General features: G+C 37.7%; 1 protein-coding gene across 1 annotated transcript; it reads left to right on the top strand.

Moving 5' to 3' along the window:
* The first annotated feature begins 549 nt into the window (after nt 1–549).
* LOC131162820 (mediator of RNA polymerase II transcription subunit 18-like) lies at nt 550–27,981 on the top strand. The gene is made up of 5 exons (XM_058119416.1): nt 550–579; nt 2,174–2,273; nt 26,842–26,899; nt 27,066–27,422; nt 27,879–27,981. The coding sequence occupies exons 1-5, from the start codon at nt 550–552 to the stop codon at nt 27,979–27,981; spliced, it is 648 nt and encodes a 215-aa protein (XP_057975399.1).

Genomic DNA, 27,981 nt, shown 5'->3' on the forward strand with positions numbered 1-27,981 from the left:
ATGACTTGCCTAGGGGTTACCTGCATGGGCCATGTGCAGTTAGTTAGGGAAAGAAGAGGGGAAAAATGAAAAGGGGAAAAACCAAATAGAATCTTACCTGGGAGGAAGGTTGGGTCATCCCCTCCACATGTCTTGTTGGCAGCAGCAGAGCCCATGAAGCCCTAGCTACCATGCCTGCCAACTTCCCCAGCAGCAGCTTTAGCCAATGGCCATGCATAGTTGGTTGTACTTGCCAGCTACAGAACTAGTCTAGGATTCTGTGGACTGTTCTCACGAACAACACCATCTTCCTCACAGTTCTCTGTTACGATGGGAATCTGCACAGCAATAAATCCACCCCCCCCCCCCCCCCCCTCCCCCCTCCTTCATGTTTCTCACAAAGCTATGGCTGGAAAGCAGTGTGGCTAAGAAGAGGAGCAAATTTGAATCCTCAAAAAGCACGTCCCACTAAACTCTTTTATAAAGAGCCAGATTAGGGTACCCTAGTAATTTCTTTTTCCAAAAATACCCTTGGCAAAATCAATTTTTTGCACTGATTTACCGAGGGGGATGAACCTGGACATCCCAGATTATACTATGGTATATAGCCTGGATTGGCCCTCCTAGGCAAACAATGGTTGCCCCTTCCTTTGGGTTAGGTAAATTTAGCTTGACAAGGTGCGTACACTATCTTGTGTAGTTAAACTGTTACTTGGAATAACTTTATAATTCTTACATGATAAATGATCTATCCTCCTTGTTAAGAAAAAAAATCTAGTTGACTCTTCTTTTGCCTGCTCTTCCTTGTTAAGTGTCCATGCATCCTCTCTAATTTGCTCCTCTGAATATTTTATCTCTAATATTAATTGTATAATATACATCATTACCTTCCCAAAATTGCTTTTTAAGGTTTTCTACGATGTCTATATGAGGAGCACAAACAATAATGACATTTATTCATTCTAAGACCGTCTTGATTTTTATAATTGTATCTCCTACTTCAACCTTCGTAACACTATCTTTTAGTTCTTTCTCGACAATGATTCCTACCTCAATCTTATGTTTTTCTTTCCCAGTTTAATCAAGTGTAAATCCTTCTAGTGTTTTCCATATTGTCTTAATTTCTTGAAGGCTAATTATGTTATTTTTTCTTCTAATCATTGTGTTATATACCTCTGATTTTACCAGGGTCCTATTTTCCAAGTTGCTAATCTAACTCTAGTCTCCTAAATTAACTTCTTTACTCACCCATGTCCAAAATGATGTGTGAATCCTTACATATTTGATACCTACCTGGGTACTGATATAGAGCTTGTGGGTGGCCATGTAGCCCTCTCTTCTACATTTTTCACCACATTCGAGTGATAACTATGTAACGCATTGCTTGTAGGAAATGGTCCATCAAATTGGTAAGGGATCTTGCTTGTAGGAAATGGTCCATCAAATTGGTAAGGGATCATTTCATAGAAAATGGACAAGTTCTATGTTAGCTATCAGCTATATAACGCAGTCCTCTTCCTTTACAAGGGCTTGAGATTAGCTTAATGCGGAAAGAATTAAGACACTAATTGCATCATGGGTGGAGTTTGGTCAAGCTTCCTATGCACTAAATTTATATTCGACCTTCTCACATTTTTTTCTTTGCAGAACAGCATTTATATCCTTCTTATTCTCACCAAAAAAAAAAAAGCATTTTTATCCTTCTTTTTGGAGTTTAGGCCGGAATCCTCACTACCTGGCGTTGATCCCAAATTGCACAAGATTGGCTTGAGTCTGGCTAAACTGTTTGCCTATCTAAAAATATTTAGCTACAATTGTGGCTACACTACTCTTGTGTTTATCAATCTCGCTGTCCAGCAAGCACTCATATCATTTCTACCTTGGTTCATCTCAAGTAAGTTCTGCAAGATTAATGCTGTTTTCCGGGGCTGAATTGTATTGAAAGTCAATAAAGACTGATTTGGCGAGGTTTTTTGGTAAATCAGACAATAATGGTAATTTGTTTTCAATTTTCATTTGTGTGTGTGTGTGGGTGTGGGTGTGTGGAGGCGGGGATTGATTAACATTGCAGTTTTTTGCCTTAACAGTATGCACTGCATTCCGGAAAAGTGGAAGGAGAAAAAAGTGTATTTGATTTTATGTTGATGTTTGATGTGGCTTCATTGAAGTGGGTTAACGTGGGTTTTTCTTCCAGTATGTTGAGGCCCTTGAGATTCATCTTCGGGGTGTTTCTGATGTTCACAGAGAACGTTTAAGGATCCATGAATTATGCCTAAAAAGCGGTCCAAATCTTGGTGAGTACATTTCTATTCTTTCCCAATATTATAGGAGTTTAGTGGTATCAAGTCATTCTGCTGTTAATTTAAAGAAAAATAATAATTCATTTTATTGGAATCTTATATATTGTGAAGTTGGTCACTTATTTTCTCTTTGGTTGCCCCTTCTGTGTTCATTTTAGGAGTGGCATCTGTTAGCACGCATGTTTCCTTTTTAAGTGGCATACATAACACATCTTATTTTATATGAAAATACTATTATCTAAATTATTATAATTATTATTTTATTCAAAAATCAAATATGGGAGATGGGATTTTACAGTAACTACGTGATATACTAAGACTAAGTCGTTGGTTTGAAATTCAAATGGAAGATTTTGAATCTGATTTGAAATTCAAATGAGAGATTTTGAAAACTCACAATCCCTTGATGGTAGGAAATGTGAGAGGAAATCTCTCAGTAGATGGGGTCTTGACAAGTCTATAAGTAGGGTCAGCGATTAACCATTAAGTCACACATTGGCTTACGGTGATATAAAACTGGCCAAAAACCTTACTCCTTCTACTCTTCTGAAACACAGTGAGAGTAAAGAGAATTCCCAAATCTCTTTCTCTATTTCTCATAGTTCTCTTTCTTATTTCAGATCGCTTTCTTGAAGACTTGAGCAGTTATGGCTGGAGGTCAGATCACTGTTATCTTCCACTTGTAAACAATTGTTTATTTGTAGTTTCTGAAATTATGCTTTCATTAGTGGTATCAGAGCCAACTTCATGCCATATTGCTTAGTTTCTATTATTCTAAAATTGCATGAAATTATTTTTCAAGAAATTGATTTTGATATTATAGTATTAATTTCTATGATGAAATTCACTCGGCATGCAATGTTCTTAAATATGCAAACTCAGTTTATGTATTGTGCTTATTTTACAATTCTCACGGCATGTTTTTCTTTCCAAAGAGAGATTTTATTTTTGATTTGTTTGTTCACTGAGTGGTGTCAGTTTTATGAGAAAGTTTTTGTGTTGTGTTTTTCAGGAGGTAAGGAAGGGCCGGCGGCACTAGGGTTTCCTAAGCACCAAAGAGGGTTGAAACAACGTGGGTTGTATCGTTTAGGCCTAGGGTATTGGGCCGTGGGCTGCATCTGGCCCATTGAGGAGAAGAGCCTTGTTAAAGCTCACGAGTCGTGGGATCTGGGCCTGGCCCAATTCAGCAAACAAACCAGTTAGGTTTATAAAGCCTGAGCCATTGGTCAAATAGGTCGGCCCAGTCTAAGGTCTGACCCGATAAAATGTGCATGGAAGACTCCGCCAACCTGACTCGTACCCGTACTCGACCCGCGCATTTGGACAGAGCTTGGCCCGGTATAGTGAACTGGTTGACCAAACGAGTTGACTGTTGACCAGACTGGATCAATCAACCCTTTGATCAATCAAACCAAAAAAAAAAACATGTGCATAAATATTTAATGCATGTCATATATGCATTTATTACTTTTTTTTTTTGCCTATAATTGTGATTATTATTTGTACATTTATTAAATTTTTATGTAAATGCCAATATACGTATTTATTAATTAGGCTTATTGTTGTTAAAAGCGTATTTTATTTCATATACATCAGTATTGAAATACATGATTACATAAGTCTTAATTAAATTAATGGATTGTTTGCTGTGGGGTATTGATGTGTACATCTAAGGAGATTCTATCTAGGAGATTGGATTTTAAGCGGGACCATTGTGACCCCTCTATCTTTCCTACGAATCTTGAAGTTCTGTCTAGGAAAGAAAAATCTTTCTTGGGAACTTACTTGGTAGTGCTATTCGTATCTACAATAAAATAGCCCTAGAATATTAAAGTTTCTAAATAATGGATTGAGCTATATCAAGAAAAATGAATATCATTGTGTATTAAAAATTAGCCACAACAATTTTATGACACGCAGATATTTTTTTATAAATTGGCTTTAAATCCACATTGCAGTTAAGTCATAATTGATGATTACTTTACCCTACAGGAAGGTAATTACTTTCTTTCACATGATTGGAATAAGATAGTGATTAAGAAAGGGAATACTAAATACCCACAGGTATAGGTTTACTTATTCCACTAGTCTTATTATAAAGTATAAGCATATCTAATGCATTATGCAACCTATACCCACAGGAAAGTTTAGATTTTTGCTTTTGAATCTAACATTGGTTGGTTCAAAATACAGTTTTGTTTCAAAGTATTAATTAAATTTCCTGGTTATTGCAGTTGTTATTACTTCTTTTCTAAGTAATGATTCTCATATTCCAATTCTAAACAGTGAAAATTTTTCGGATTGGAAGGACAAAATCATCTTGACATTAGGGTGCATGGATATTGATCTAGCACTCTGTATTAACAAACTGGTAGTACCTACGGAATCAAGTCCTGCTACATATCAATTGGCCTATGAACAGTGGGAGAAATCTAACTGTCTGTATCTAATGTTCATTAAGTCGCATGTTAGCAAGAGCACTAGAGGGTCAATTCTTGAGCGTGACTATGTCAAGGACTACATAAAGGCTATTGAAGAGCAATTTGTTAGTTCTAACAAGGCACTTGCTAGCACCCTAATGAACAAGCTGCCAGTGATGAAACATCACAAATCTAAAAGTGTTCGTGAGCACATCATGGAAATAAGGGGCATTGCAGCCTGCCTCAAGCCCTTGGAGATTGAGATTACATAATCCTTTCTTGTCCATTTCATACTCAACTCTCTCCCTGTAGCATATGGAACATTTAAAATATCATACAACACACATAAGGAAAAATGGTCTATTAATGAGCTGCTGACTATGTGTGTGCAAGAAGAGGAGAGGTTGAAACATGAAAATCTAGAGAGTGTCAATTTTGTCACTCACAAAAAGGGACAAGGAAAGAAAGGTAAAGGTGCTGATGGTAAACCTTTTAAGAAGAAGGAAAAATGGTCATTGAAATGAAATGACCATAGAGATGCATGCTTCTTCTGTAAGAAAAAGGGGCACCAAAAGAAAGATTGCTTGAAATATAAGCAATGGCTCGTGAAAAAAGGTAATCTCAATGTTCTTGTGTGTTATGAATTTAATTTCATGGATACTCATCATAATACATGGTGGATTGATTCAAGTACTACAATTCAAGTTGTTAATGTCATGTAGGGCTTTCTTAGCCTAAGGAAACCAACAGGAAGTGAATGAGGCATCTATTCTGGAAATGGGATGCGTTCGCACATTGAGGCAGTGGGGACTTTTAGGCTTATTTTAGAAAAATAAATTTCAACTAGATCTTGAAAACACTTTTTATGTACCTTCTTTTTCCAGAAATTTAATTTCAATTTCTAGACTAGCACATTTGAAGTTTCAATTTCATTTTGTAAACTCTACAGTTTATTTATCTAAAAATTCAGTTGCCATAGGCACTGTAAGTTTAATAAATGGTTTGTACAAATTAAATTTAGATCTTGTCTATAAGAAAGTCTCCAAACAATGCATGATAATGTTGGTACTAAACGTACCATTATTGATGAGTCCTCCTCTACATTATGGCACCAGAGATTAGGTCATATCTCCATTGAAAGAATGAAGAGATTAGTTAATGATGGAGTCCTCACAACTCTAGATTTTTTTGATTTCAACACTTGTGTGGGTTGCATAAAGGGTAAGCAAACCAATAAGACGGGTAAAGGTGCCAAGAGGAGTAATGAAATACTTGGGATCCTACACACTGATATATGTGGTCCATTCAGTACCCCTTATCTAAATGGTCAGAGATACTTTATCTCATTTATTGATGACCATACTCGGTATATGTATCTCTACCTTATGTTTAATAAAGCTGAAGCACTAGATGCATTTAAGACATTTAAGAAAGAAGTAGAGAAACAATTAGACAAAAGTATTAAGATCGTAAGATCATATAGGGGTGGTGAATATTATGGAAGATACATAAAATTAGGACAAAGAACGGGTCCATTTGCATAATTTCTTAAGGATGAGGGTATTGTTGCACAATATACTATGTTGGGATCACCTTACCAAAATGGTGTTGCAAAAAGGCGGAATCGTACCCTTATGGATATGGTTCGGAGTATGTTAAGCAACAATGATCTTCCTTATATTTGTGGAGTGAGGCCTTAAAAACTGCAGTGTATCTCTTAAACAGAGTTCCATCTAGGGCGGTTCCCAAAACGCCATTTGAGTTATGGAAAGGATGGAAACCAAGTTTAAGACACTTACACATATGGGGTTGTCCAGTTGAGGTCAGAAATCTATGATCCACAATTAAAGAAATTAGACCCTAGAACAATCAGTGGATACTTCATTGGTTATGTAGAAAATTCTAAGGGTTATAAATTTTACTGTCACTCACACACACCTAGAATTGTTGAAGCTAGGAATGCAAAATTTCTTAAGAATATTGACATTAGTGGCAGCACTGTTTCTCAAAAGATAGAGTGGGGGGAAACACATAATAAAGAAAATGAATATGTGAATAAGGGTAAAATGATTATCTTTCAAGAAAATCAATATGATGTCTTTGGAAGAACAATCAAATCAAGAAATACCACCTCCACCTCAAAAGGAACAAGTCAATATAGAGGCTGAAGTACAACACCCACCTAATACGGGTGACACTCAAACTCAAGTTTTACGGAGGTCTTCAAGGGTAAGAAGATCAGCTATTCCTAGCGACTATCATGTATACTTGATAGAGTATGACTTTGATGTTGGACTTAAAGATGATCCCACCTCGTTTTCACAAGCCATGAGTGGGGAAAATTCAAGTGTTTGGTACGATGCCATGAGGGACGAAATGGATTCTATGGCTAAAAACCAAGTCTGGAATATCGTTGAGTTACCTAAAGGAGTCAAAGTTGTAAGCTGTAAATGGGTCTACAAGACTAAAAGAGACTCAAATGGTAACATTGAGAGATTTAAGGCCAGACTGGTAGCCAAAAGATTCACTCAGGTAAAAGGCATTGATTACCATTACACTTTTTTCTCCAGTTTCTAAGAAAGACTCATTTGGAATAATCATGGCCCTTGTAGCTCATTTTGATTTAGAGCTATATCAGATGGATGTGAAAACAACATTTTTAAATGGAGATCTTGAAGAAGATGTATACATGAAAAGAACCTGAAGGATTTTGTTCTGATCAAGGCAATAATTTGGTTTGCAAATTAAAAAGTCAATATATGGAGTAAAGTAAGTCTCCCGACAATGGTATCTAAAGTTTCATGATGTTATTACTACATTTAGTTTTACGGAGAACATTGTGAATAATTGCATATACCTCAAGATCAGTGGGAGTAAAATTATTTTCTTAGTCCTATATGCAGATGACATCCTACTTGCAACCAATGATTTGAGATTGCTACATGACACAAAACAATTTCTCTCTAAGAATTTTGAAATGAAGGATTTGGGTGAAGCCTCTTATGTCATTGGCATAGAAATTCATAGAGATAGGTCTCAAAGGACATTAGGACTATCTCATAAGGCCTACATTGAAAAGATTCTTGAGAAATTTAGGATAAATGAATGTAAGCTGAATGCAACACCCATTTTGAAGGATGACAAATTCAGCTTAAGTCAGTGCCCGAAAAATATATTGGAAAAGGAAGAAATTGAAAACATTCCTTATGCATGTACAATTGGCAGTTTGATATATGCACAGGTCTGTATAAGACCAGACATAGCATTTGCAGTAGGAATGCTTGGCAGATATCGAAATAATCATGGAATGGATCATTGGAAAGCTGCCAAAAAGGTTATGAGATATTTACAAGGAACCAAGGATTACATGCTTGCTTATAAGTATGTAGACAATCTAGAAGTGGTTGGATATACAGATTCAGATTTTGCTAGATGTCAAGATTCAAAGAAATCCACTTCAGAATATGTCTTTATGCTAGCAGGTGGTGCTATATCTTGGAAGAGCACCAAACAAACAATAGTTGCATCGTCTACTATGGAGTCCGAGTTTATAGCATGCTTTGAAGCAACTTCACAGGCCAAATGGTTAAAGAATTTTATCATAGGGCTTCAAATTGTGGATTCAATATCAAAGCCATTAAGGATTTACTGTGATAACTCGGCAGCAGTGTTCTTTTCAAAGAACAACAAGAGTGGGAGCAGAAGTAAATACATCGACATAAAGTACCTTGATGTTAGAGAAATAAGTAAAGAACAAGAAGTGACCATTGAACATATAAGTACTGATTTAATGGTGGAAGACCCTTTGACGAAAGGGCTCTCAATCAAAGTGTTTACAAAACATGTGGAAAGCATGGGATTGGTCAGTACACTTTGTTCTTGATCTCTTATTTAATTGTCGATAAAATCAATTTATTTGTGCACATATAGTATATATTCCTAAAATTGTCCATGGGGACATTAGACCCGCAATGACTTATAGGAAGTCATGCATAAAGAATTACCACATAAAGTTTTATTAAGAAAGGTCGTACATTGTGATACATGGAAGGAATTGTTTACTACATAAAGAAAAGCAAAACCGCCATGATTCATGTATTATCTTTCTATATAAGTTAAAGTAGTTTTGTCGCCATATTCAATTTTGAACTTCTCATCCCATAAAGTCTTCAAGATGTATCATGTGAGCCAAGTGGGAGAATGTTGGCGCACATGTTTCCTTTTTAAGTGGCACACATAACACATCTTGTTTTATTTGAAAATACTATTATCTAAATTATTATAATTATTATTTTATTCAAAAATCAAATATGGGAGATGAGATTTTATAGTAACTACTTGATATACTAAGACTAACTCGTTGGTTCGAAATTCAAATGGAAGATTTTGAATCTGATTTGAAACTCAAATGAGAGATTTTGAAAACTCACAATCCCTTGATGGTAGGAAATGTGAGAGGAAATCTCTCAGTGGACGGGGCCTTGACCAGTCTATAAATAGGGTCTGTGATTAACCATTAAGCCACACATTGGCTTACGGTGATATAGAACCAGTCAAAAACCCTACTCCCTCTACTCTTCTGAAATACAGTGAGAGTAAAGGGAATTCCCAAATCTCTCTCTCTATTTCTCATAGTTCTCTTTCTTATTTCAGATCCCTTTCTTGAAGTTTGGAGCAGTTATGACTAGAGGTTAGATCACTGTTCTCCTCTGCTTGTAAAGAATTGTTTGTTTGTAGTTTCTGAAATTATGCTTTCATTTCAGATTACTATTTTCTTTCGCTTGTAAACAATTGTTTGTTTGTAGTTTCTAAAATAGAGAAAGAGATTTGGGAATTCTTTTTACTCACACTATGTTTCAGAAGAGTAGAAGGAGTAGGGCTTTTGGCTAGTTCTATATCACCGTAAGTCAATGTGTGACTTAATGGTCAATCACGGGCCCTATTTATAGACTGGTCAAGACCCTATCCACTCAGAGATTTCCACTCACATTTCCTACCATCAAGGGATTGTGAGTTTTCAAAATCTCTCATTTGAATTTCAAATCAGATTCAAAATCTTCCATATGAATTTCAAACCAACAACTTAGTCGTAGGAGACTTAGTCTTAGTATATCAAGTAGTTACTATAAAATCCCATATCCCATAATTGATTTTTGAATAAAATAATAATTATAATAATTTAGATAATAGTATTTTCAAATAAAATAAGATGTGTTATGTGTGCCACTTAAAAAGGAAACATGCGCGCTAACATTCTCCCACTTGGCTCACATGATACATCTTGAAGACTTTATGAGATGAGAAGTTCAAAATTGAATATGACCACAAAACTACTTTAACTTTTACAGAAAGATAATACATAAATCATGGCGGTTTTTTTTTTCTTTATGTAGTAAACAATTCCTTCCATATATCACAATGTACGACCTTTCTTAATAAAACTTTATGTGGTAACTCTTTATGCATGACTTCCTATAATTCATTGCGAGTTTAATGTCCCAATGGATAATTTTAGGAACAGATACTATATGTGCACAAATAAATTGATTTTATCAACAATTAAATAACAGATCAAGAACAAAGTGTACTGATCAATCTCATGTCGTCCACATGTTTTGTAAACACTTTGATTGATAGCCCTTTCATCAAAGGGTCTGCCACCATTAAATCAGTACTTATATGTTCAATGGTCACTTCTTGTTCTTTAATTCTTTCTCTAACAGCAAGGTACTTTATGTCGATGTATTTACTTCTACTCCCACTCTTGTTGTTCTTTGAAAAGAACACTGCTACCGAGTTATCACAGTAAATCCTTAATGGCTTTGATATTGAATCCACAATTTGAAGCCTTGTGATAAAATTCTTTAACCATTTGGCCCATGAAATTGCTTCAAAGCATGCTATAAACTCTGCCTCCATAGTAGACTATGCAACTATTGTCTATTTGGTGCTTTTCCAAGATATAGCACCACCTGCTTGCATAAAGACATATCCTAAAGTGGATTTATTTGAAATCTTGACATCCGGCAAAATCTGAATCAGTATATCCAACCACTTCTAGATTGTCTATATGCTTATAAGTAAGCATGTAATCCTTGGTTCCTTTTAATATCTCATAACCTTTTTGGCAGCTTTCCAATGATCCATTCCAGGATTACTTTGACATCTACCAAGCATTCCTACTGCAAATGCTATGTCTTATGCAAACCTGTGCATACATCAAACTGCCAACTACAAATGCATAAGGAATGTTTTCCATTTCTTCATTTTCCAATATATTTTTCGGACACTGACTTAAGCTGAATTTGTCACCCTTCAAAATGGGTGCTGCATTCAGCTTACATTCATTCATCCTAAATTTCTCAAGAACCTTTTCAATGTAGGCCTTATGAGATAGTTTTAATGTCCTTTGAGACCTATCTCTGTAAATTTTTATGCCAATGACATAAGAGGCTTAACCCAAATCCTTCATTTCAAAATTCTTGGAGAGAAATTGTTTCGTGTCATATAACAATCTCAAATCATTGGTTGCAAGAAGGATGTCATCCACATATAGGACTAAGAAAATAACTTTACTCCCACTAATCTTGAGGTCTATGCAATTATCCACAATGTTCTCCGTAAAACCAAATGAAGTAATAACATCATGAAACTTTAGATACCATTGTCAGGAAGATTGCTTTAGTCCATATATTGACTTATTTAATTTGCAAACCAAATTATTGCCTTGATCAGAACAAAATCATTCAGGTTCTTTCATGTATACATCTTCTTCAAGATCCCCATTTAAAAATGTTGTTTTCACATCCATCTGATATAGCTCTAAATCAAAATGAGCTACAAGAGTCATGCTTATTCTAAATGAGTTTTAACTAGAGAAAAAGTGTTATGGTAATCAATGCTTTCAACTTGAGTGAATCCCTTGGCTATCAGTCTAGCCTTATATCTCTCAATGTTACCATTTGAGTCTCTTTTAGTCTTGTAGACCCATTTACAGCTTACAACTTTGACTCCCTTAGGTAGCTTAACAATATTCCAGACTTGGTTTTTAGCCATAGAATCCATTTCTTCCTTCATGGCATCATACCAAACACTTGAATTTTCCCCACTCATGGCTTGTGAAAACAAGGTGGGATCATCTTTAAGTCCAACATCAAAGTTAGACTCTATCAAGTATACATGATAGTCACTAGGAATAGCATATCAACTTACCTTTGAAGCCCTCCGTAAAACTTAAGTTTGAGTGTCACCCATATCAGGCAGGTGTTGTACTTTAGCCTCTATATTGACTTGTTCCTCTTGAGGTTGAGGTGGTATTTCTTGATTTGATTGTTCTTCCAAGAAATCATATTGATTTTCTTGAAAGATAATCATTTTACCCTTATTTACAGATTCATTTTCTTTATTCTTTGTTTCCACCCACTCTATCTTTCGAGAAACAGTGCTCCCACTAATGTCAATATCCTCAAGAAATTTTGCCTTCCTAGCTTCAACAATTCTAGGTGCGTGTGAGTGACAATAAAAGTTATAACCCTTAGAATTTTCTACATAACCAATGAAGTATCCACTGATTGTTCTAGGGTCTAATTTCTTTAATTGTGGATCATAGATTCTGACCTCAACTAGACAACCCCATATGTGTAAGTGTCTTAAACTTGGTTTCCATCCTTTCCATAACTCAAATGTCATTTTGGGAACCGCCTTAGATGGAACTCTGTTTAAGATATACACTATAGTTTTTAAGGCCTCACTCCACAAATATAAGGGAAGATCATTGTTGCTTAACATACTCCGAACCATATTCGTAAGGGTACGATTCCGACTTTCTACAACACCATTTTGGTAAGGTGATCCCGACATAGTATATTGTGCAACAATACCCTCATCCTTAAGAAATTCTGCAAATGGACCTGGTCTTTGTCCTGATTTTGTGTATCTTCCATAATATTCACCACCCCTATCTAATCTTATGATCTTAATACTTTTGTCTAATTGTTTCTCTACTTCTTTCTTAAATGTCCTAAAAGCATCTAGTGCTTCAGCTTTATTAAAAAGAAGGTAGAGATACATATACCGAGTATGGTCATCAATAAATGAAATAAAGTATCTCTGACCATTTAGACAAGGGGTACTGAATGGACCACAAATATCAGTGTGTATGATCCCAAGTATTTAATTACTCCTCTTGGCACCTTTACTTGTCTTATTGGTTTGCTTACCTTTTATGCAACCCACCCAAGTGTTGAAATCAGAAAAATCTAGAGTTTTGAGGACTCCATCATTTACTAATCTCTTCATTCTTTCAATGGAGATATGACCTAATCTCCGGTGTCATAATGTAGAGAAAGACTCATCAATAATGGTATGTTTAGTACCAAAATTATCATGCATTGTTAGGAGACTTTGCTTATAGACATGATCTAGATTTAATTTGTACAAACCATTTATTAAACTTCCAGTGCCTAAGGTAACTGAATTTTAGATAAATAAATTGTAGAGTTTACAAAATGAAATTGAAACTTCAAATGTGCTAGTCTAGAAATTGAAATTAAATTTCTCGAAAAAGAAGGTACATAAAAAGTGTTTTCAAGATCTAGTTGAAATTTATTTTCTCAAACAAGCCTAAAAATCCTCACTGCCTCAACGTGCAAACGCATCCCATTTCCAAAATAGATGCCTAGTTCACTTCCCGTTGGTTTCCTTAGGCTGAGAAAGCCCTGTATGACATTAACAACCTGAATTATAGTACTTGAATGAATCCACCATGTATTCTGATGAGTATCCATGAAATTAGATTCATCACACACAAGAACATTGAGATTGCCTTTTTTCACGAGCCATTGCTTGTATTTCAAGCAATCTTTCTTTTGGTGCCCCTTTTTCTTACAGAAGAAGCATGCATCTCTATGGTCATTTCGTTTCAATGACCATTTTTCCTTCTTCTTAAAAGGTTTACCATCAACACCTTTACCTTTCTTTCCTTGTCCCTTTTTGTGAGTGACAAAATTGGAACTCTCCAGATTTTCAAGTTTCGACCTCTCTTATTCTTGCACACACATAGTCAACAGCTCATTGATAGACCCTTTTTCCTTATGTGTGTTGTATGATATTTTAAATGGCCCATATGCTGCAGGGAGAGAGTTGAGTATGAAATGGACAAGAAAGGATTATGTAATCTCAATCTCCAAAGACTTGAGGCGGGCTGCAATGTCCCCTATTTCCATGATGTGCTCACGCACACTCTTAGATTTGTGATGTTTCATCACTGACATCTTGTTTATTAGAGTGCTAACAAGTGCCTTGTCAGAACTAACAAATTGCTCTTCAATAGCCTTTATGTAGTTCTTGACATAGTCACACTCAGGAATTGACCCTCTAATGCTCTTGCTAACATGCGACTTGATGAACATTAGACACAAACGGTTGGATTTCTCCCACTGTTCATAGGCCAGTTGATATGTAGTAGGACTTGATTCCGTAGGTACTGCCGGTTTGTCAATACAGAGTGCTAGATCAATATCCATGCACCCTAATGTCAAGAGAATTTTGTCCTTCTGATCCGAAAAATTTTCATCATTCAAAATTGGAATATGAGAATCATTACTTAGAATAGAAGTCACAGCAACTGCAATAACCAAGAAATTTAATTAACACTTTGAAACAAAACTGTAGTTTGAACCAACCAATGTCAGATTCAAAAACAAAAATCTAAACCTTTCCTGTGAGTATAGTTTGCATAATGCATTAGATATGCTTATACTTTATAATAAGACTAGTGGAATAAGGAAACCTATACCTGTGGGTATTTAGTATTCCCTTTCTTAATCACTATCTTATTACAATCATGTCAAAGAAAGTAATTATCTCCCTGTAGGGTAAAGTAATCATCAACTATGACTAAACTGCAATGTGGATTTAAAGCCAATTTATTAAAAAAATATCTCCATGTCATAAAATTGTTGTAGCTAATTTTTAATACACAATGATATTCATTTTTCTTGATATAGCTCAATGCATTATTTAGAAACTTTAATATTCTAGGTCTATTTTACTGTAGATACGAATAGCACTACCAAGTAAGTTCCCAAGAAAGATTTTTCTTTCCAAGAAAGAACTTCAAGATTCTCAGGAAAGATAGAGGGGTCATAATGGTCCCGCTTAAAATCCAATCTTTTAGACAGAATCTCTTTAGATGTACACATCCATACCCCACAGCAAATAGTCCATTAATTTAATTAAGGCTTATATAATCATGTATTTCAATACTAATGTACATGAAATAAAATACAATTTTAACAACAATAAGCCTAATTAATAAAGACATATATATTAGCATTTACATAAAATTTAATAAATGCACAAATAACAATCACAATTATAGGCCAAAAAAAAATTAATTAATGCATATATGACATGCATTAAATATTTATGCACGGGTTTTTTTTTTTTTTTTCTTTGGTCGGTCAAAGGGTTGACCGGTTCGTTCTGGTCAACGGCCAACTGGTTTGGTCAACCGATTCACTAAACCAGACCAAGCTTTATCTAGATGCCGGATCGAGTACGAGCACAGGTCAGGTTGACGGAGTCTCCCATTCACATTTTATTAGGTCAGGCCTTAGAGTGGGTTGGCCTATTTGACCAATGGTTCAGGTTTTATAAACCTAACTGGTTTGTTTACTGAACTGGGCCAGGCCTAGATCCCATGGCCCGTGAGCTTTAACAAGGCTCTTCTCCTCAATGGGCCGGATGCAGCCCACGGCCCAATACCCTAGGCCTAAACGACACAACCCACGCCATTTCAACCCTCTTTGGCGCTAAGGAAACCCTAGCGTCGCCGGCCCTTCCTTACGTCCTGATCCGTCGCGGCTTCACTTCCTCACAGTGACTTCACTATTACGCAAAATCCTCAACACAAAAACTTTCTCATAAAACCGAGACCACTCAGTGAACAAACCATTCAAAAAGAAAATCTCTCTTTGGAAAGAAAAACATGTCATGAGATTGGTAAAATAAGCACAATACATAAACCGAGTTTGCATATTTAAGAACAGTGCATGCCGAGTGAATTTCATCATGGAAATTAATATATAATATCAAAATCAATTTCTTGAAAAATAATTTCATGCGATTTTAGAATAATAGAAACTAAGAAATATGGCATAGAGTTGGCTCCGATACCACTAATGAAAGCATAATTTTAGAAACTACAAACAAACAATTGTTTACAAGCGGAAGATAACAATGATCTGACCTCTAGCCATAACTGCTTAAGTTTTCAAGAAAGGGATCTGAAATAAGAAAGAAAACTATGAGAAGAGATTTCCTTCATAAATTCTTTGACACTGCTAGTGCATCTTGGTGGCATCATACACACAAGCACTTAGGAGCATTATCTAAAGTTCATATTGATTGATTTATCAGGTCCGTGCCTTGTTTAATTAAGAGACCGTAGTGCATTGCTTGTGAAGATAACAGAGACTCATTGGGCTATATCCGCGTACTTTCTTTTCAAGTCTTCTTAAAGAAATAGAGGCAGTGTAAGGAAGCTTGTTCACCCACATAAGTGCACAATAGGCATGAAAAGTACTATATTGAACAACATTTTATAAACATGCATGTCAGCATGTTTTATGATTTACTGGATTCAGTTGATCCAACATATGCGCAAATGCTTGGATCAGAGATGAATACATCTTTATGCTGTTGGACTCTTAACTGTAAGCCAATTCTCTCTCTTTTTCAGGGGTTGTAGGTTCAGAAGTTCGACTTCTATGTGATCTTTGTTGGGGTTTTACAGATCAAGTAATTAATGGAGAAAAATAAACAAAGCACACACACAAATATTGACACCAGAGTTACGTGGTTCGGCCAAATTCCAGCCTACGTCCACGGGAGCGAGAGATTACTATGTACCGGGAAAAATACAGAGGAGGAGGAGGATACAATCACTCAACTCTCACTCAACTCTTACAGCTCTCTCTCTACACAATCTCTCTACTTCATGTAGCTTACACTGCAACACACTCTCTTAAACTCTGCACTCTTATGCACACTGCAACACACCACACTGTCATCCACAACTCCACACACATATATACACAAGGGGGAGCAAAAATTCAATAGGCGGTGGCTAAATGTCAACACGTCCGGCAGAGTAGGTGGAGCAGCAAAGGGTGACGGAGGAGCAACCGGCGCCGTAGATGTTGCAGGAGTAGCAGCCGTCTGCTTTGATTGGGTATGGATCCATCAATTCTCCCTCTCCATACCCATAGGAGGAGAATAATATATTAATCTTCAATGGACGTCCATCCCAGCTATATCCCTACATAGCTGGAGCTTCTCATAAGTTACCCCCTTTGTTAACATGTCTGCCGGATTCTCTTTAGTATGAATTTTGACTAGCTTCAATAGTTGTTGTTCCATCACTTCGCATATCCAATGATAGCGAATGTCAATATGTTTTGTTCTGGAATGTTACATTGCATTCTTGCTCAAGTCCAGTGCACTCTGACTATCACAATGTACCTTGTATTCTTTCTATTTGACTCCTAACTCTTGAAGAAACCGCTTTAACCACAACATCTCATTCCCAGCTTCCGCTGCAGCAATATATTCTGCTTCTATTGTGGATAGGGCAACACACTTTTGCAATTTTGACTGCCATGATACAGCTCCCCCTGCAAAGGTGAACAAAAAACCTGATGTGAACTTTCTTCCATCAAGATCACCAGCCATGTCTGCTTCAGTGTAACCCTCCAAGATTGGTTCAGCTTCCTCGAAACATAAGCATAATCCCGATGTACCTTTCAAGTACTTGAGAATCCATTTCACAGCTTCCCAATGGTCTTTCCCTGGATTGGAAAGAAACTTGCTCACAACGCCTACAGCGTGGGCAATGTCTGGTCTCGTACACACCATTGCGTATATCAAGCTTCCAATTGCTGATGAGTATGGGACTAATGACATTTCTTCCCTTGATGAGTGAGACAACTTCTTACTTAGCTTGAAATGATTAGCCAGTGGAGTACTTACTGGCTTGGCACTTTCCATGTTGAACTTTTTGATTACCCGTTCAATATACTTCTCTTGTGATAACCATAACTTTCTGGCTTTCCTGTCACGACGGATCCTGATGCCTAGGATCTGCTGAGTTGGGCCTAAGTCCTTCATTTCAAAAGACTTAGACAATTCCATCTTTAACTTGTTGATCTTGCTTGCATCCTGACCAATGATCAATATGTCATCAACATAGAGTAGTAGTATGACAAGACTACCATCCGGAAATATCTGAACATATGCACACTGATCTGCTGCAGTCCTCTTGTATCCGTGACTCACCATAAAAGAGTCAAATTTTCTATACCATTGTCTCGGTGCTTGCTTAAGGCTGTAGAGACTTTTCTTCAACCTGTAGACTAGGTGTTCCTTCCTTGGAACTTCAAATCCTTCTGGTTGCTCCATGTAGATGTCTTCTTCCAAGTCTCCATGTAAGAAGGCTGTCTTCACATCCATTTGTTCAAGCTCTAGATTTAACTTGGCTACTAATCCGAGTATGACTCGAATTGTTGTCATTTTCACTACTGGCGAAAATATCTCGTCAAAGTCAACGCCTTTCTTCTATTCGAAACCTTTGACGACCAATTTGGCTTTATGCGTCACTATTTGTCCACTACCATCTTTCTTAAGCTTGAACACCCATTTGTTCCTTAGTGCTCTCTTCCCTTTGGGAAGTCTTACCACTTCATACGTTTGATTCTTATGTAAAGAATTCACCTCTGCTTTCATAGCTTCTATCCATTTGGCTTTGTCGGTATGAGACTGGACCTCTTAGAAACTTTCTGGCTCCCCCTCATCAGTGAGTAAAAGTTATTCTGATTCTGGATATCTTCTCGACGAAATCAGAACACGACCTCTTTCAGATCTTCTGGGCTCAGCTTCTTCTGGAGGAGGATATACTTCATCATCTGACTGATGTGATGATTCTGCAATTTCTGGTGAAGGGGGTTGTTGCTTCCCCTGCTCAACACCGTCTACATCTATTTCCAAAGGATCATCCTGCAATTCTCCATGGTTTGTGGGAGAATATGATAGTGTAGGATCCGTTACAATAACTGGAGCACTGGAACTAGGCTGGTTAGACTTTGTTTGTGGTTCAAAGTCCTCAAACACCTGGTTTTCATGGAAAACCACATCTCTCGATCTGATGACCTGCTTCCTCTCTGGATCCCATAATCTGTAGCCGAATTCATCATCTCCATAGCCAATAAAGATACATAGAATGGACTTCACGTCGAGCTTTTGCCTCTGCTCATTAGATATATATGTAAAAGCTTTGCACCCAAACACTCTTAGATGAGTGTAAGAAACTTTTCTTCTGGTCCATTCTTTCTCTGGAATTCCAAAATTAAGTGGTGCTGACGGTGATCTGTTGATAAGGTAACATGCGGCACGAATAGCTTCCCCTCAGAATGGCTTAGGTAATTTAGCCATACTGAGCATACTTCTAACTCTCTCCATAATGGTTTGATTCATTCTTTCAGCTACACCATTATGTTGTGGGGTACGTGGGACCGTCTTTTCATGCCTAATACCACGTTCAGTACAGTATGCTCTGAACTCGTTGGAAGTATACTCGCCTCCATTATCTGTCCGGAGGCACTTCAATTTCTTCCCTGTTTGCCTCTCCACCATAGCATGAAATTCCTTTAAATATTTAAATACTTGGTCCTTTGTTTTCAGAAAATATACCCACACCTTCCTTGAAGCGTCGTCAATAAAGGTAACAAAATACCTGTTGCCGTCGATAGATTCTACTTCAATGGGTCCGCATACGTCAGAATGTACCAAACTCAATGGTTTTGACCTTCTCTTCATAGAGGAACTAAATGAAACTCTATGTTGTTTCCCAAATAAGCAATGATCACATGGGTTCAAGGCAATACCTTTTGTGATTTTGATAAATGCTTTCTTCACCAGTGTAAGGAGCCTTTTTTCACCCACGTGTTCGAGTCTCTTATGCCATAGGTTTGGTGATGCTTCATCTTCCACTGCATTGATGGCTTCAGTACAAATCTTCACCTGTGTCTTGTACAATGTGCAGCAAATGCGTCCTCGTGCTATTGTCAAATTACCTTTTGACAATTTCCAAGAACTTTTCCCAAAGTAGCTTTCATAGCCCTGTTTATCAAGGGCTGCCCCAGAAATAAGGTTGAGCTGAAGGTCTGGGATATGTCGAACATCCTTTAGTGTTATGGTGCAACCAATATTGGTTACAATCTGCATGTCTCTGATTTCCACGATCTGAGAAGAACTAGTGTTCCCCATCTTTACTGTACCAAAATCTCCAGATTTATACATCGTGAAGAATTCTTTGTGGGGAGTGGCATGGTAGGAGGCTGCTGTGTCTACCACCCATTCAGTGTCATGGTTCCCAATATGATAACATGCATCTTCATCAATTGAAAAGACTGATATATCTTGGGTTAAGGTGACCAAGTTCTCACCTTCCTCCTTTTGTTGCTGGCTACTTTGACCATAATCCCGCCGAAATTTTTGAAAATCTTTCTTCATGTGGCCTTCAATGCCACAATAGTAACAAGATATTTTTCCTCTCTGCCAATTTCTACCATCACTGAATCTGCCGCGATCCTAGGACCTTCCTCTAGATTTGCTTCTACCTCTGCCTCTGCCTCTGCCTCTGCCTCGACTTCTGGTACTGGTACTTCCTTGAGGTCGGCCTCTGGTTTCAGTAACAAAGGCTTGTGACTGATCTGCACCTGTCTCTTTTCTCCTGGAGTCTTCGTTGAATAAGGCATCTTTTACCATCACCATGGTAAGTTTGCCATCAGGAGCTGAATTGTTGAGAGTGATAACCAATGTCTCCCAGCTGTCTGGTAAGAAGCTAAGAAGCAGCAATGCTTCTGCTTCATCGCCAAGATCCATCTTCACATATGAAAGCTGATTTACTAGGTTTTGGAACTCACTAGTATGTTCAGCTATAGAGGTCCCACTTTTTAACTTCAGATTAACAAGCCGTCTCATTAACATGGCTTTGTTGCAAGCAGTCTTGGCCTGGTACATGTTTTCCAGATTCTCCCAAAGACTATAAGCATCAGTCTCTTGTACGACGTGATGATATACCTTATGGTCAATCCATTGTCTGATTTGACCAATGGTCTTCCTATTCATTCTTCTCCAATCATCATCTTTGACGAAATCTGGTTTCATACCTTTATAATCCAAAGGATCTGCCAGATCCTTACAATTAAGGAGATCCTCCATCCGAGACCTCCACAGAGTGTAATTGAAGGCTGTGAGCTTGATCATAGTACCCGAGTCTGACTCCTCCATTGATTTTAAGCACTAACTTGCTTGTACAGAAAAATTGGGGCAGAATATCAAGAAACCGAATATACGGTTACGTCCGGAATGGTCGAAAACCCTAGCAATGACTTAAGTTGTTCGAAAAACGGACCTAGAATGGCTTTGAACAGCCTGGTCAAACTTCTGTCAAACTGGTCAACTCTGGTCAACTATGCTGACGTGGCAGCGATGACGTGTCCGCTAACGTGGATGTGGGCCCACTGCGAGTCCCAAGTGCTGACGTGGCACTGCCTAGGTTGCTGACAAGGCGCCACGTGTTGCTGACTGGTCGCGGGTCCCGGCTGACGTGGCCGCTGACTGTGCTGCTGACACGGCGCTGAAGTGGTTCGCTGACTGTGCGGCTGACGTGGCCTGGCGCTGGCTGACGCGGCGCTGACTCAGCACTTACGTGGCCACTGACGACAACGTCTTCCTCCTGCAAATGTGCGCCGGACATTCGCCGGCGCGTGAACGCGCGTGACACTACTTCCCAATCAGTAGCCGGCGCGTGGAGGCGCATATGGGAGCGTGGAAACGTCCCCTGGACGTTGGCGGCGCATGTAGGTGCATATGACATCGTCTGATGTCGTTTGGAGCTCCAATTGACACTGTTAGCTTCATCTGGATGAGAGGAGTTCGGTGGTAGCCTCAAAATTAAATTTTGAGCTACTGAACAGAGGCTCAAAATTAGGGAATTTTCTCCGATCTAAAATTCTACTCCAACAATACGCTCTAATACCACTTTGTTGGGGTTTTACAGATCAAGTAATTAATGGAGAAAAATAAACAAAGCACACACACACAAATATTGACACCAGAGTTACGTGGTTCGGCCAAATTCCGGCCTACGTCCACGGGAGCGAGAGATTACTATGTACTGGAAAAAATACAGAGGAGGAGGAGGATACAATCACTCAACTCTCACTCAACTCTTACAGCTCTCTCTCTCTCTACACAATCTCTCTACTTCACGCAGCTTACACTGCAACACACTCTCTCAAACTCTGCACTCTTATGCACACTGCAACACACCACACTGTCATCCACAACTCCACACACATATATACACAAGGGGGAGCAAAAATTCAACGGGCGGTGACTAAATGTCAACACGTCCGGCAGAGTAGGTGGAGCAGCAAAGGGTGACGGAGGAGCAGCCGGCGCTGTAGATGTTGCAGGAGCAGCAGCCGTCTGCTTTGACTGGGTATGGATCCATCAATCTTGAGCAGCCTGAGCCCACTTGGTAAAACCTCAATCATTCATCTTGTGTGCATTCTGTTTTTTCTTGCGTGAACATGCACAATTCATGTAAAATTCTTGATTGGTAAAGCCTCAATCATTCATCCTGTGTGCATTATGTGCTGTTTTTATGCATGAACATGCGCAATTCATGTAAAATTCTTGTATAGGACTGTCGGACACATTGGGGGTGCAATGAGGGGCGCTGGTGCTGACCAAATTTCAGTTTTATTGAGGACCATGGTGGAAAGTAAAGCTAGTAAGAATGTGCTGCGGTTGTTTTATGCACTTGGGTACAAGTTAGACCATGAGTTGTTGAGAGTAGAATTTGCTTTCCACTTCCAGCGAGGTGCTCAGATAACAGTATCCACTGATTGTTCTAGGGTCTAATTTTTTTAATTGTGGATCATAGATTCTGACCTCAACTATACAGCCCCATATGTGTAAGTGTCTTAAACTTGGTTTCCATCCTTTCCATAACTCAAATGTCGTTTTGGGAACCGCCTTAGATGGAAATCTATTTAAGATATACACTGCAGAATAAGGCCTCACTTCACAAATATAAGGGAAGATCATTGTTGCTTAAAATACTCCAAACCACGTCCATAAGGGTATGATTCCTCCTTTCTGCAACGCCATTTGGTAAGGTGATCCCGACATAGTATATTGTGCAACAATACCCTCATCCTTAGGAAATTCTGCAAATGGACCCGATTTTTGTCCTGATTCTGTGTATCTTCCATAATATTCACCACCCCTATCTGATCTTACGATCTTAATACTTTTGTCTAATTGTTTCTCTACTTCTTTATTAACTGTCCTGAATGCATCTAGTGCTTCAGCTTTATTAAACAGAAGGAAGAGATACATATACCGAGTATGATTATCAATAAATGAGATAAAGTATCTCTGTCCATTTAGACAAGGGGTACTGAATGGACCACAGATATCAGTGTGTATGATCCCAAGTATTTCATTACTCCTCTTGACACCTTTACTTGTCTTATTGGTTTGCTTACCTTTTATGCAACCCACACAAGTGTTGAAATCAGAAAAATCTAGAGTTTTGAGGACTCCATCATTAACTAATCTCTTCATTCTTTCAATGGAGATATGACCTAATCTTCGGTGCCATAATGTAGACGAGGACTCATCAAAAATTGTACGTTTAGTATCAACATTATCATGCATTGTTAGGAGACTTTGCTTATAGACAGGATCTAGATTTTATTTGTACAAACCATTTATTAAACTTCCAATGCCTATGGCAACTGAATTTTTTGATAAAATAACTACAGAGTTTACAAAATGAAATTCAAATGTGCTAGTCTAGAAATTGAAATTAAATTTCTGGAAAAAGAAAGTACGTAAAAAGTGTTTTCAAGATCTAGTTGAAATTTATTTTCTAAAACAAGCCTAAAAATCCCCACTGCCTCAACGTGCAAACGCATCCCATTTCCAAAATAGATGCCTTGTTCACTTCCCGTTGGTTTCCTTAGGCTGAGAAAGCCCTACATGACATTAACAATGTGAATTGTAGTACCTAAATCAATCCACCATGTATTATGATGAGTATCCATGAAATTAGATTCATAACACACAAGAACATTAAGATTGCCTTTTTTCGCGAGCCATTGCTTGTATTTCAAGCAATCTTTCTTTTGGTGCCCCTTTTTCTTGTAGAAGAAGCATGAATCTCTATGGTCATTTCGTTTCAATGACCCTTTTTCCTTCTTCTTAAAAGGTTTACCATCGACACCTTTACCTTTCTTTCCTTGTCCCTTTTTATGAGTGACAAAATTGGCACTCTCCAGATTTTCATGTTTCAACCTCTCCTCTTCTTGCACACACATAGTCAGCAGTTCATTGATAGATCATTTTTCCTTATATGAGTTGTATGATATTTTAAATGGTCCATATACTGCAGGGAGAGAGTTGAGTATGAAATGGACAAGAAAGGATTTTGTAATCTCAATCTCCAAGGACTTGAGGCGGGCTACAATGTCCCTCATTTCCATGATGTGCTCATGCACATTCTTAGATTTGTGATGTTTGATCACTAATAGCTTGTTCATTAGGGTGCTAGCAAGTGTCTTGTCAGAACTAACAAATTACTCTTCAATAGCCTTTATGTAGTCCTTGACATAGTCACACTCAGGAATTGACCCTCTAATGCTTTTGCTAACATGCGACTTGATGAACATTTGACACAAACGGTTGGATTTCACCCACCGTTCATAGGCTAATTGATATGTAGCAGGACTTGATTCCATAGGTACTACTAGTTTGTCAATACGGAGTGTTAGATCAATATTCATGCACCCTAATGTCAAGAGGATTTTGTCCTTCCAATCCGAAAAATTTTCACCGTTCAAAATTGGAATATGAGAATCATTACTCAGAATAGAAGTAACAGCAACTACAATAACCAAGAAATTTAATTAATGCTTTGAAACAAAACTGTAGTTTGAACCAACCAATGTTATATTCAAAAGCAAAAATCTAAACCTTTCCTGTGGGTATAGGTTGCATAATGCATTAGATATGCTTATACTTTATAATAAGACTAGTGGAGTAAGGAAACCTATACCTGTGGGTATTTAGAATTCCCTTTCTTAATCACTTTCTTATTCCAATCATGTCAAAGAAAATAATTATCTCCCTATAGGGTAAAGTAATCATCAACTATGACTTAACTGCAATGTGGATTTAAAGCCAATTTATAAAAAAAATATATGCGTGTCATAAAATTGTTGTGGCTAATTTTTAATACACAATGATATTCATTTTTCTTGATATAGCTCAATCCATTATTTAGAAACTTTAATATTCTAAACCTATTTTACTGTAGATACGAATAGCACTACCAAGTAAGTTCCCAAGAAAGATTTTTCTTTCCTAGACAGAACTTCAAGATTCACAGGAAAGATGGAAGGGTCACAATGGTCCCGCTTAAAATCCAATCTCCTAGATAGAATCTCCTTAGATGTACACATCCATACCCCACAACAAATAGTCCATTAATTTAATTAAGGCTTATATAATCATGTATTTCAATACTGATGTACATGAAATAAAATACAATTTTAACAACAATAAGCCTAATTAATAAAGACATATATTGGCATTTACGTAAAAATTTAATAAATGCCCAAATAATAATCACAATTATAGGCCAAGAAAAAATTAATTGATGCATATATGACATGCATTAAATATTTATGCACAGGTTTTTTTTTTTTTTGGTTTGATTTGTCAAAGGGTTGATCGGTCCGATCTGGTCAACGGTCAACTGGTTTGGTCAACCGATTCACTGAACTGGGCCAAGCTTTGTCTAGATGCGCGGGTCGAGTACGGGTACAGATCAAGTTGGTGGAGTCTCTCATGCACATTTTATCGGGTCAGGCCTTAGAGTAGGTCAGCCTATTTGACCAATGGCTCGAGCTTTATAAACCTAACTGGTTTGTTTAGTGAATTGGGCCAGGTCCAAATCCCACGGCCCGTGAGCTTTAACAAGGCTCTTCTCCTCAATGGGTCGAATGCAGCCTACGGCCCAATACCCTAGGCCTAAACAACACAACCCACGTCGTTTCAACCCTCTTTGGCACTCAGGAAACCCTAGCGCCGCTGGCCCTTCCTTACCTCCTAATCCGACGCAGCTTCACTTCCTCATGGTGACTTCACTATTACATGAAAATCTCAATACAAAAACTTTCTTATAAAACCGAGACCACTCAATGAACAAACCAATCAAAAAAAAAATTTCTCTTTGGAAAGAAAAACATGCCGTGAGATTGGGAAAATAAGCACAATACCGAGTTTGCATATTTAAGAATAGTGCATGCCGAGTGAATTTCATCATAGAAATTAATACTGTAATATCAAAATCAATTTCTTGAAAAATAATTTCATGTGATTTTAGAATAATAGAAACTAAGCAATATAGCATGGAGTTGGCTCTGATACTACTAATGAAAGCATAATTTCAGAAACTACAAACAAACAATTGTTTACAAACGAAAGATAACAGTGATCTGACCTCCAACCATAACTGCTCAAGTTTTCAAGAAAATAAGAAAGAAAACTATGAGAAATAAAGAAAGAGATTTCCTTCATAAATTCTTTGACACTAGTGCATCTTGGTGACCTCATACACACAAGCACTTATGAGCAATATCTAAGTTCATATTGATTGATTTATCAGGTCCGTGCCTTGTTCATTAAGAGACCGTAGTACATTGCTTGTGAAGATAACAAAGACTCATTGGGCTATATCCGCATACTTTGTTTTCAAGTCTTCTTAAAGAAATGGAGGCAGTGTAAGAAAGCTTGTTCACCCACATAAGTGCACAATAGGCATGAAAAAAAAAAAGTACTATATTGAACAACATTTTATAAACATGCATGTCAGCATGTTTTATGATTTACTGGATTCAGTTGATCCAACATATGCGCAATTGCTTGGATCAGAGATGAATACATCTTTATGCTGTTGGACACTTAACTCAGTTAACTGTAAGCCAATTCTCTCTCTTTTTCAGGGGTTGTAGGTTCAGAAGTTCGACTTCTATGTGATCTTGAGCAGCCTGAGCCCACTTGGTAAAGCCTCAATCATTCATCTTGTGTGCATTCTGTTTTTTCTTGCGTGAACATGCACAATTCATGTAAAATTCTTGATTGGTAAAGCCTCAATCATTCATCCTGTGTGCATTATGTGCTGTTTTTATGCATGAACATGCGCAATTCATGTAAAATTCTTGTATAGGACTGTCGGACACATTGGGGGTGCAATGAGGGGCACTGGTGCTGACCAAATTTCAGTTTTATTGAGGACCATGGTGGAGAGTAAAGCTAGTAACAATGTGCTGCGGTTGTTTTATGCACTTGGGTACAAGTTAGACCATGAGTTGTTGAGAGTAGAATTTGCTTTCCACTTCCAGCGAGGTGCTCAGGTAACAGTTAATGTGTCTTCAATTAATAAGATGCCCAAATTACATGCGACTGATGAGGCCGTGCCTATAACACCGGGTATACAGGTGGTTGAAGTGACGGCCCCTGCATCATCAGAAAACTATACTGAAGTTGTTCCTGCAATGTCATCATTTTGTGAATATCTTGCACCGTAAGAGTTTTATTCTCTCTTAGCCAATTAAAAAGAAATTGTCTATGCTCTCGAAATGCATTATAGGAACCGTGCTGAACTGGTCCCCTGTTTGACTATCCACTGGATGGGGAGCTGTTTGTGTTAGTGGAAAACTTCAAAACTTGCTCTACATGGTTTGCGTTTTACTGGAAAACTCGCTGAGATCTGCAAACGTGTAGATCCTGAGACGGGAGGATTGACTACAAACATCCCTTATTCAAATCTACGGCTTGTTATCTGGAGTGGAGATCATTTCTAGATAGCAGAGTAGGGTGTGCTCATTTGTCTTGCTGTCTCTTGTGGAACCCATTACAAATAGGTTTTAAGAATTACAAATAAAAAATATTGGGTGCACATGCACTGAAGTTGGATAGTCATATGACTCTTCATCTTCTGGTGATTGACACTAACCGAGTTTTGTCATTTGTTTTTCAGGCTTCTGCATCTGTGTAAACCAGGTGTTTCAACTGGGGTTGTTCCAACTGCCGCTGCGGCTGCTGCGTTTCTCATGTCAGACGGTGGGGGTACAACTTTATAG

Source organism: Malania oleifera, chromosome 8, assembly GCF_029873635.1.
Source record: "Malania oleifera isolate guangnan ecotype guangnan chromosome 8, ASM2987363v1, whole genome shotgun sequence".
Taxonomy (NCBI): domain Eukaryota; kingdom Viridiplantae; phylum Streptophyta; class Magnoliopsida; order Santalales; family Ximeniaceae; genus Malania; species Malania oleifera.